The sequence below is a fragment of the Nematolebias whitei genome, chromosome 15 (assembly GCF_014905685.2).
Source record: "Nematolebias whitei isolate Nwh7 chromosome 15, NemWhi1, whole genome shotgun sequence".
Taxonomy (NCBI): domain Eukaryota; kingdom Metazoa; phylum Chordata; class Actinopteri; order Cyprinodontiformes; family Rivulidae; genus Nematolebias; species Nematolebias whitei.
In genome coordinates, this window is record NC_056512.1 from 28,514,273 (window position 1) to 28,526,163 (window position 11,891).

Consider the following 11,891-nt stretch of genomic DNA (forward strand, 5'->3'; position numbering starts at 1 on the left):
AATAAATCAACTGTGACTTGTATTTGCCTCTCATCTACTTATAGCTTCTATTGTGGTCTTTCATGAGAACAGGAAGCGGAGGGTTTTCTGTGGAAAGGCTGCGCTTCTGTCATATAAGTGTTAATCGTGTCGAGGGAATGCATATATATGAAGCATGCATCTATCCATCCATCCATCCATTTTCTTTACCCGCTTATTCCATTTTGGGTCACGGGGGTCGCTGGTGCCCATGTCCAGCAATCACTGTGCGAGGGGCGGGGTACACCCTGGACGGGTCGCAAGTCCATCACAGGGCCACATAGAGACAAACAACCATTCACTCTCTCACCCACACCTAGGGACAATTTAGAGTTACCAATCAGCCTAACATATATGTTTTTGGTCTGTGGGAGGAAACCGGAGCACCCGGAGAAAACCCACGCATGCACGGAGAGAACATGCAAACTCCACCCAGAAAGGCCCCTGGACCGGGGTTTGAACCAGGGACCTGCTCGCTGAGAGGCAGCAGCTCTACCAGTTGTGCCACCGTGCTGCCCGGCATGCATCGTGCACTATTATTTTACCATATTAATTATAACCTATTCCTGTTCCTTTACTGTTATTGCAATGTGTTCATAATCCTTTCTCTATTTGATAATCCTTCTTGATGTAACTATCAGTAATAAGACAGTGGAGAGGTCATCTTTTATTATGTTTGAGACTTATGAATGTTCTGCTAGAGACAGTGTAGTATTCCCTGTAATAATCCTTGATAAATGTTTACCTCCAGCTGCTCCATGTGTGTCTGTGCAGCTACTGGGTGGGTTCTGATAACACCAAGCACAGGTGCAATAAAGACAACCCCCATTAATGCTCTTCTCATAGAAACTGGTGAGACACCATTAGAAATGAGAAGAACAAAACTATCATTAACTTACTGGGTGAAACTCAAAGGAAGTAAAGAAGGAAATCCTGCAGCCACAACAATCCAGAACTGTTGGGAATATAACAAATATCAAAGAAATGGTTTTGGGTGGAAAATAAACAAATTAGATGGATTATTTGGAATAGAAAATAAAGATTTTGCACAGATTAGTCCAAATAGTGTTATTTCTCCATGGTTAATTCCAGAAAGTAAAGTAGACACAAAAATTCTTGAAATGAAAAGAGAATGGAACGAAAATGAAATGGGGGTGAAAAACAGTAAATACATTAGAGAGACATATTTTAGTTACCTGGAAATTTTTACATATGGCTCAAAGAACACAAAGGGGTGGGTTGGAATAGGGGTTTATATTCCAGAGTTCAAAGTTCTAAAATAATTTCTGATCAACTTTCAGTTCACAGCAGAAATGGTGGCAGTAATATTTAGTCTACAGTGGATAGAGGAAGTTAGACCGGACAGGGTGGTGATATGCACCGACTCAAAGGCTGTCATAGAAAGCATACAGTCTAAAGGAAACAACAGGAAAGATCTACTTCTAGAAATACAGCTCACATTATTCAGGTTACACAGGGGTGGTATGGACGTTCATTTTTTGTTGGGCGCCAGCACACGAGGGGGTGGAAGGAAATGAAACTTGCTAAAAAAGCATTAAAAGGTGAAATAACGGTAAATATTCCATTAGGGAAAGGAGAGGGTAACTCATTCATTAAAGAAAAAGAAATGGATGAATGGCAGAAAACGTGGAATGAGGACAAGAAAGGAAGAAGATTATATAAAATTCAAAAAGCAGTTAAGATAAATAATTATAAAGAAATAAGTAGAAGAGAAAAGGTGATAATAATGAGAATGAGGGTAGGACATACACTTCTAAATGACACAATGTACATGATGGGGAAAAGGAATAACAGTAGACGTGAGGAATATGGGGAAACAGAAAGTGTGGAACATGTGCTGATGGAGTGTACTAAATATATAGAAGAAAGGGAGAGATTGAAAGAAAAAGTCAAAGAGGCAGGGAGCGTATGGAGTTTAAGAGGAATATTAGAAACAGAAGGGGAGAAGGATAAAATAAGTAATGTTAGAAAAGAGTTGTTTATATATTTGCAAAACATAAATATTAAAAATAGAATTTAGGGAAAGGAGGCCATGAGTTACACACTCTTGCTCAGTAGGTGGCGGTATGCACCTGAACGTTGTTTGCAATCCGCCAATAAACTAAAAGAAGAAGAGAAGCAGAGCTGTCTGAAGCAGAAGGGTCAATGAGAAAAGGAAGAGGGAGGAAAAGACGGAGCAGAAAAAAAATCTAATTTTAAAAGTTGGGATTTTATTTTGAACTTTCAAGTCAGTAGAGTGAATAAAGTTTAGTTCAAGTTCAAACTAGTTTTCAATGAAAGATGACAACCACGTTTTGTTGGGACCTCAATACCGAGCTCCTGAACCTCAGCAACTGACTTTCTTCACCAGAACCAAGATGACGTTCAGAACCAGTCAGCTTCCCAGCATGAACAACTGTGAGGCAACCAACTCTGCATAAACAGAGCCAGTCTGGACCAAAACTTCAAAGTCGTGGTTTCAGCCGACTGTCAGGGCCGACCCGGAGAGGCAATACAGCTTCTTCCTTCCAACCAATGAAAATGACTCCTGGATGGCCATCAACTTCACGTTGTCATTGGGAAAACTCCAGTTGGTACAACTTTAGTGGCTGAGAGAGGGTATGATTGAAGTTACCCTACTGCTCGTTCAGTGTCGTTTGTGACATCACAATAATTACATAAGTTAAATTAGTTCCTTCACGAAACAGAGATAAATAAATATATTTTAACAAAGAATTAGACCAAATCTGCCTTTAAAGTTTCAGGAGGACCTTCAGGAGGATTAATCCTCACAAAGCCACTGGCCCAGACAACATCCCGGGGGGGATGCTGAGATACTGTGCCAATAAGCTCTGCAAGGCGCTGGCTGACATCTTTAACTCCTCCTTTGCCCTGGTAACTGTTCCCACCGTGGAGACCGCCACCATCATCCCAGTTCCTAAGAGCTCTGCAGTGATTGGTCGACTACTGGCCAGTAGCCCTCACCCCGATAGTTGCTAAATGATTTGAAAGACTTGTCATGGCCCACATCAAAGCTACCATCGACATCAGCGAGGACCCAGTATGTGTACTGCAAGAATCGATCAACAAACGTTGCTGTCTGCTCTGTGGTCCACACTGCTCTCACCCACCTGGAGCAGAAGGACTCCTACGTCCATATGCTCTTTGTGGACTTCACGACTGTCTTCAATACCATGATCCCACAAACCCTGATGGACAAACTACTCACAGTAGGACTAAGCCCCTCCATTTACAACTGGGTCCTGGATTTCTTAACCAACAGGCTGCAGTCTGTGAGGATCCACAACTTCTCCTCTTCCACCATAACCTTCAGCACTGGCTTCCCTCAGGGCTGTGTGTTGAGCCCACTCCTGTTCACTCTGGTCACATATGACTGTGCACCAACCCATCCAGGCTGTCATATTGTAAAGTTGGTAGATGATACAGCGGTGGTTGGATGTACCACAAACAATGACGAGTCCAGCTACAGGCAGGAGGTGGAACACCTGGAGAGCAGGAAGACAAAGGAGATGATTGTGGATTTCAGAAGGAGCAAACACACCTACTCCCACCCCCGAGCAGATCACATCCCTCAAATGATTTGAGCTTACAGAAATGAAATGAAAAAAATAAAAATAAACAATCTGTTGCAGAATTAATGCAGGCTACAAAACACCAAATATTATATTGTTTCAAGCTACTGGATTTACCGTGACTTCTCCATCAACCAGTTTCTCGAGGAACATTCAAGCTGGTTTTTGTTTTGTGATGCACGGAATGGTAATATTTTTAAACTACATTCCAAGGAGACCAAGAGGCGCTAGAGATTATTGTTCAAGCATGCCCTAAATGTATCAGTTTATCTTGGACAGACCTATTTTTAAAGTTTTATTTACTATGTTTTCATCTACATGAATTAAAAAAAAAACAATATAATCAAAATAAAGGAGCAATCATAGGTTACTGCTTTTCTTCATGGTGTTCATCTATGCTACCTTAACTCTGAAAATAGACTCTTATTTGACTAAAATGCTGTTATTTTACTGCTTAAGTAAAATAACAGCTGTAACCTGAAACGGTTTAGGAGGAGTGGCAGTCAGCCTTTGGTCGCAGCTGCAAGCATGAGTTGGATTTGCTTTTGACTATGCAAATCATGTTTTTACACCATGTTGCACCTCTTCTGTGTTTCACATCTCTTTGTGTCTCAATATCCACTTTTATGTTTTCTCTTCAGTACATTCCTTCAATTTCAATGTTAATTGCACCAACATGTTAAAAATATTTAAGGAACATAACGGGTAAAAAAGTAGCAGATTGAAGGTTCAGTGGGTTGAGTATAAGTAGTTTTCACCTCTATGGCTGTAAAAATAGTGAATGTTTGTAGTTCTTTAAAGTCTGTGCATCTAAAATATCAAATGATACAAACTTGTTTCCTGTTGCAGTGGTTTGACCTGAAAAGGGGGGGGGGGGGTCAAAGTGTAGACAAACCCATGCAACAAGACTAAAGAAAACTGCAGAATTTTTTTTTTTTTATCAAACTGGATGTTCTGAAATAATAATGGAATCAAGAATTAATGAAGTCGTCTGTCTTTTGTGGTTAGTTATTAAAAAATAAATAAAATAAACGTCACAAAACAGAACATAAAGAAACAAAGACATGAAAAGCTTGCTTGTCACAAGTTCACACGAGACATTTACTGTAGATTAACAAGTAACATAATGTGATTCATTATTCATGTACCAAACCATAAAATATTCTTGGAACCAGTGACATAAAACGTTGGTTGTGTACTGTAACCCCAGATTCTATGAGTATAGGCGTAGCCCTTTAAGGCTGTCGCTGATGGGTTTATCCTGTTATGCGAGGCATTACACTGAAAAATTTAGTCCACGCCCACCTGCTGTGTGGGCCCCACCCGGTCCGTATAAATTACGTTAAGAGCGGGTAATCGGCTCCCAAATAGCTTTTTCTTCAGCCACTTAGGAGCCAGTGAGGCCCGACGCTTAAAGGGCTACGCTCATACTCATAGAATCTGGGGTTACAGTACGTAACCAACGTTCTATGTCGTATAAGCTTCGCCCTTTAAGGATATCGCTGATGGGTTAAGGGCGAAGCAGATGTGGTCCTCGCCTCACTGGGTCCATTCGAACACCGTATGAAGCAGAAGCTTGCCCAAAAAACGTCTTGTCATTCAGCTCCCCATGTGCGTAATTATGCATTGCATAATTGCCGGGATGAAGAGGGCCGGACGGGCTGAAGCTCAGCGAGACAGCCGTGGAACCGTCTTGCCACCGGCTCATTTCGTGTGGAGGGTATGAGAGAGAGCCACTGTCAGATCATCTGAGCTGACAAACTGGCTAAAACTGGACACTTTCATCATTAAATGATGTTTTACTCCCAACTCGTGTCACCTACACACATTCTCTGCCACAACAGTCCTCTGGCTCTGCCATTTGTTGTCCTAGAGTGCCATCTGTTGGCGGTCTCAGGGAATCGCTGAAAAACTCTGTCCTCCGGCTGCGATGCGGGCCGGCAGACAGCAAAGAGGCGCACCGGTTGGGGGTGACGTCAGCTGCTCTGCAGACGGAGCGTTGTCTCCTCCCACCTCTGAACATGTATGCCAACAGCGTAACGTGTTGTTCGCTGCAGCCGTCTGGAACGCATGCTGGTGAGCTCAGTCGAAGATCGGTGTCACCGTCTGGATTACGCTAACCGGAGGCGCGGGACGCTAGTCCACCTGGACATCTTGCTCCGATGAAGCCTCCGTCAGGCTCGGCTCCAGGGGCACTGAGGGAAAAAACGCTCGGTGAAAACCCCTCTGCTCTGGTGATGGGCGCGGGCTGTGGGAACCGGCCCCCCAATCTACCAGGAAAACCGTCTGTGGCCTCGTCCCGTAGGACGCCCTGTTGGGAAAAACGAGGCCAGATGGGGTCAGGACGGTGAGCCAGAAAAGGAGCCTAGAAAAAGAACCCTCCCGCCGGATCATCCGAACTGGCGGGAAAAGGCGCGGGACGTAAAAAAGGTCCCTTCATGTCAGCTACTCCTGGGTTACGCTGGCAACCCCAGAGGGTGCCGTCGGCCGGGAGCGGTGTGATCGCCGATGCGAAACGAGGTGGGATGAGGTGAGCATTCGCTCAGCCCCCCTCCACCGACACTACGCTCTCCAGGAGGGAATGAGCCGCGGGGGGCCGCTGCTGATGCTGCCTGTCCCGGAGGAACCATCCGATTCGCTCCTGGGGTTGGCAATAAGAGGAAAATTACAAGATGGCGTTGTCCAGCCTGTAACGACCTGTCACTGAGAAATACTCCTCGGCGCTTACCTTGAAACAAGACTGCTCGTCAGCTTCTCCTCGGGGAGGAGAGCTCACCGGGACGACCGGAGGTCGACGTGACGGGCCAAGCATTCTTAACAAAGGTTGGTCATCTACACAACTTTCCTTCTTCTGACAGTGCTATTAGCTCGCTGAAGAAAAATGGGAGCCGATTACCCGCTCTTAACGTAATTTATACGGACCGGGTGGGGCCCACACAGCAAGTGGGCGTGGACTAAATTTTTCAATGTAATGCCTCGCATAATGGGATAAACCCATCAGTGACAGCCTTAAAGGGCGAAGCTTATACGAAATAGAACAATATTCTTCTACAGGAGCTCTCACACAAAGCTCCAGTCGTTCAGAAATGTTGTTAACACTGCACCCTCATTTTTTATTAAGTAAAAAAAAAAGACAGGGAACACCAACATATTTTAGGAGCAATCTATCAAACTATTTAACTTTGATGTTTAAACTATTTGATAATATGAAGGATGTGTCAGGATTTCTAATGAATTCTGTTTCATGTGTATTCTGACTCTAATCATCTGTTCTGATGGTTGTGGAAGGAAGTTGTTTTCATTTCCTGCCGATGAAGGCAAAGAGGCAGTGGTTTTGCTTCTGTGTTCATTTATCTGTATCGTCAGCAAAACATCTCACTCAAGATATCTCACTGATTATTTCATTAGAATTTGCACCTGATCAAGTTTTTGAGACAAACAAAGATGGCCTCCGCAACAAAGGGACTTTAGAAAACACAAAAATGGCTACAACTCAGCCAGTTTGATCAATACTGAGTTGCATTTGGTGTGGCAGTAGCTGAGCTTTGTTCCTAGCAATGCATAAAATGTCTCGACGCACTGGGGAGACTTTAATAAAACTTCCAGAATGTAATCATTGGACGTACAATTGATTAAATCAACCCAATTCAACACAGCCTCCATTGCTAATAAACTTTAGCTTACACAAAAACAGCTATACCTCAGTGAATCTGATAGATTTAAGCTAAATTTTTGATTGCGCATAATGTATTTTTCAAAGTTTGACCAAAAAAGCTACAACTCTCTTCCTTCTCATCATGAAATTATCTTAGTCTAAAACTAGAGGTGGGCGAAATGCATTATTTTAAGAAATATAGTACTCTCCGCCTTTACTAAAACATGGATTATGTTTTTCTTCATACTACTTCACGTAAATGAGCCATTTACAAATGAGTCGTTGGTGCTAGCAAAGGAAGCAGGGTGTGCCAGTTTATAAAAGCTTGTTGCACATTTGTCTTTTTTGTTTCATGTCAAATATAAATCTTTAATAGGATGGACGGACATGCACCACTAATAAAAACATTAAAATGCAAAAGCATTTGTAAAACTGTGACGTAGAACATACTAAATGCACATCTCATAAAATCAGTGAATAAAGCATCTTAAAATGCACATGAACGAGTAGACTAAAAAGACTAAAGGTAGATCAATGTCCAGCTGGTTATTCAACTGTTGTTGTGGCAGGTTTAATGAAAAAGGAAATTAACACTTGAGTTCCTATGGGAAAGAAGCGTCGGCCTAATAGGAGCTCAAACAGATGGTGTTGGTGATGACTGAGGTTTTGTTAATGCTTGTAGCAAGACGGTGGTGGTGTGAATTGGCAAGGGAAGGCAACGTGAGGTTAGTAGTTTTCAGTGCAGCCTTGACCAATCGTTGGAGGGTCTGATATTGTGCACCCATCATGCCACACTATGATGCAGTTGGTCAAGGTGTTTTCATTAGCAGCACAGTAAAAGGTCAGTAACAATTCCCTTTGAAGTTTGTTTTTCCCGAGGATTCTCAGGAAGTAACCTTTTAGTCAAGGTTCTAGTAAAACTGATAAACTCTCAAATCAAAAATTACCTGGACTCATTTAACATCTTACCTCGCCATCAGTCTGGTTTCAGGTAACAACACAGCACAACGACTGCTTCACTGAAGGTTCTTAATGACGTTGCTGAAGCACTGGATGCTAAGGATTATTGTGCCGCACTTTTCTTAGACTTGTCTAAAGCTTTTGACACTGTGGATCATAACATCTTGTGCCATAAGCTCTCAGAAATTGGTTTCTCAGAACACACCATTGGTTGGTTCTCTAACTATCTCTCAGATTGCAGGCAATGTGTTCATCATAATGGTACTTCCTCCAGTTATTTAACAGTCAACAATGGTGTACCTCAAGGCTCAGTCTTAGGACCCACCCTCTTTACAATCTCCATGTAATTTAGGTCAAAACATCCCTGATGCATCCATACATTTCTATGCTGATGACACAGTTGTTTATTGTCGAGCTAAAACAGTTATTAAGGCTTTCCAGCTTTTGCAATCTGCATTTGACATCATCCAGTCTGATGTGTTCCATCTCAAACTTGTCCTAAATGCCGACAAAACCAAAGGGATGCTTTTTTCAAACAGGAAGTCGGTCCCAGCAGTTCTTCCTCTGATTTTATCCTCAAATGGTGTCCCCATTGAGTTTGTTGATTCCTATAAATATATGGGTATCTTGGTCGACTCGCATCTCTCTTTTAAGCTTCATGGGGAAAACTTGGTAAAGAAACTGAAAGTTAAACTGGGTTCTTTTTCAGAAACAGATCCTGTCTAACCCTGAATGCTAGAAAACGCCCTGTATCTGTGACTTTCCTTCCCTCCATTGATTATGGTGACATTATTTACATGAACGCTCCTACAAGAACCCTGCAGATGTTGGATGCTGTCTATCATGGTGCACTAAGATTCATAACTGGCTGTGATTATCGTACCCACCACTGCACCCTGTATTCACTGGTTAACTGGACATCATTAACTTCACGCAGACTCTCTCACTGGTACATTTTCATCTTTAAATCACTTCTTGATCTGCTGCCTTCATACATCTCCTCCTTCATGTCTCTGCGTGAGTGCAGCTACAGGGTGCGCGCTCAGGACATTATTACCTGCAGTGTTCCCTCAGTGAGGACTGAACTTGGCAAAAGGGCCTTCTCCTACTCCGCTCCCGTTTCCTTGAATATCTTGCAAAAAGATTTGAAGCTCTCGACCTTGACCTCTCTAAGTGGCTTTAAGAATCTGTGGACACATGCACAATCACATGATATGTGTACAAGGAGTATTAGAGTGGGTTCAGCACGCTACTTTGTGGGTCACCTGTGCTGAACATGATGGTAGAAGAGGAGTGGGGGCTGAGTTTAACAAATTGTCTGTGTTTTGTGAGGAAATAAAGAAACCCGGCGCAGGTGGGTAAAGGAAGGACCAAGTTCAGCAGCTTCTGATTGTGTTAAAAGCTGAACTATAATCACTGAATATCACCCTCATAAAGCTCAGTTCCTGCAGATAACAAACTCCTTTATTGAACGGCCATATCTGACTGCTTCCCCCTCATAAACTGCAACAACCCTTCTTATCATTCTGCAGTGCACCTGCGCATTGAGTTTTGCTCAGATGCTACCTGAAAAAGAAGGTGTGACAGGGTGGAAATTAGGGAGTGACTAGACAGAGTTCAACATTCTGCTCACTTTCAGCATCTGCAAGTCACAGAACCTAATCAGGCCAAAAGAAACGTTAATCACAAAGACGACACAAGGTGTTCTGAAGGTTGGATTGTTCCCATTTCAAGAGCCGTTCATCAAACTGACCACAGGATCTTGATCAGGATGGTTTCTCTGGACTTCAAGGCGCTGACAGAACGGGTGGGCATTGTGAGGATTCTGGAGGTCGTCTTCACATGTGTCACTTTCAGCTTGGTGGCGTCAGTGGGCCGCTCCATCGACCCTTTCTGGACCTGGTGCATGTTCACTTGGTGCTTCTGCTTCTGTGTCACCATCTTCATACTAATCGTGGAATTCACCAGCCTCACCGAAAAGCTGCCCCTGTCCTGGGGGGATTTCACCTCCGCATTTTCTCTGTTGGCTACCCTGATGGTGAGTAACATCTTACTTCTGGTTCTACTTCAGATTGTTTATGAACACTTAATTATTTAAGTTTATCTGTGAGTATTACTTTATATTAAAAGGGGACTACAGTAGATTGGTGGTCAGTGCCTCAGTCTTTTCCTGAAGATGAAGGTTCGAGCCCCGGTTGTGTCAAGGAGAGCATTCGGTGTAAAACAATTGCAAAATCTTTCATGCAAATGTGTTTGTTGTAGTGACCTCTGCAGAAGGGAGCGGCCGAAAGAAAAAGAATAGATTCAATAACTGATGAGTGCAGCATCTATGGAATAAAGTATGACAGTGTCTACATTGTTTGGTTTGAGAAATGGTGAACTTGGTAATCAAAAACTATATGTTGCACTAAATAATCTTTATTTTCTATAAATTATCACCTAATGAATCTAAAGAGATCGTTCTAATCTTCTGAAGAATGGTTTCGTGCAAGGTTTGTAAAAAGTTAATGTTTTAACTGCTCTAGGTTTTGGATTAACCTCAGATTGGAGAAACAGAGCCGGAGTTTTGATAGAACTGATGAGCTAATGGCCATTAAAACTGGGCCAGGACCCAAAATGAACTTCTCCTGGTTTCAAATAACTCTTACATCAAAACAATTAAACTCTAAATCTCAGAACCAATGCCATTAAATTAGCTTTTTCTAATTAATTGTTCCAAAAAGTCCCACTGCAAGGCATCTAATCTATTCCTTCAGTGGGATCAAATTGGATCTTTGATCTTTATTTTTGTGGTATTTGTTCTTATTTTAGCCCAATCAATAATCTGAAACTAGGTTATTTTGAATGAACACATGTAACCAGATCAGATTAAGTAAGAAGGAAGTATTTCACAGTCAGAGCCGGAAAGTCATTTCAGACTTATCTTTTGTGCAGGTGATGGTGGCAACCATCCTCTACTCCATGTTCTTCGCTTGTTCCTTGTGCGGCAGACAGATTGCTGCCAGTGTGTTCTCCGCTATCACCATCTCCCTTTACTCCACTGAGGTTGGAATAATTCGAGCCAGACCTGGTGAGATCAGTGGGTTTCTTTCCACGGTTCCTGGGCTGCTGAAGGTTCTAGAGGCCTTTGTGGCCTGCATCATCTTCATCTGTTTGCGTTACATCAATTACTGGGTGTATCCAGGGCTCCAGTGGTGTGTTTTTGTTTACTCGATTTGCTTCATTTTTTCCTTCCTTATCATTATTTTAACCATCTGCCGGCTGCTAGCTCTCCTACCCGCACCTTTCAGCAAAGTCCTGACCGTCTGCAATGTACTGGCAGTTCTGATGTACTTCACAGCTGTGATCATCTGGCCTGTGTACAGCTTCAAGGACCATCCCAAACCAAACTGTCCAATTGCTTATCTCTGTGGATGGAATTTGTTGGTTGTTATTTCTGTCATGACCTGCTTTAATCTGGTTGCTTACATTGTGGACACAGTTTACTCGTTCAAGTTGACTTTTACCACCAGGGAAACATGAGCATGTCCGGCCAAATGCTTCTGTCACAACGTTGCTTTTTTGAGATCATGAAACTTTGATTTAAAGCCTAGATTTAGCAACAAAATAGCATTATATTTTCCTTTCTGTTTATGATTTCTATTTATGGATACATTTAATCATTC

General features: G+C 42.6%; 1 protein-coding gene across 1 annotated transcript; it reads left to right on the top strand.

Annotated features, from left to right (window-relative positions):
* Positions 1-9,997: 9,997 nt before the first annotated feature.
* LOC119420945 (myeloid-associated differentiation marker-like) lies at positions 9,998-11,811 on the top strand. The gene is made up of 2 exons (XM_037688326.1): positions 9,998-10,264; positions 11,161-11,811. Exons 1-2 carry the CDS (start codon positions 9,998-10,000, stop codon positions 11,746-11,748), a joined length of 855 nt encoding a protein of 284 aa, XP_037544254.1. The 3' UTR covers positions 11,749-11,811.
* The last annotated feature ends 80 nt before the right edge of the window (positions 11,812-11,891 follow it).

Excerpts from the sequence above, each read along its gene's own strand:
- LOC119420945 (XM_037688326.1), top strand. The coding sequence starts at position 9,998 with ATGGTTTCTCTGGACTTCAAGGCGCTGACAGAACGGGTGGGCATTGTG. Across the intron at positions 10,265-11,160 it reads CTCTGTTGGCTACCCTGATG|GTGATGGTGGCAACCATCCT; the intron begins GTGAGTAACATC and ends TCTTTTGTGCAG.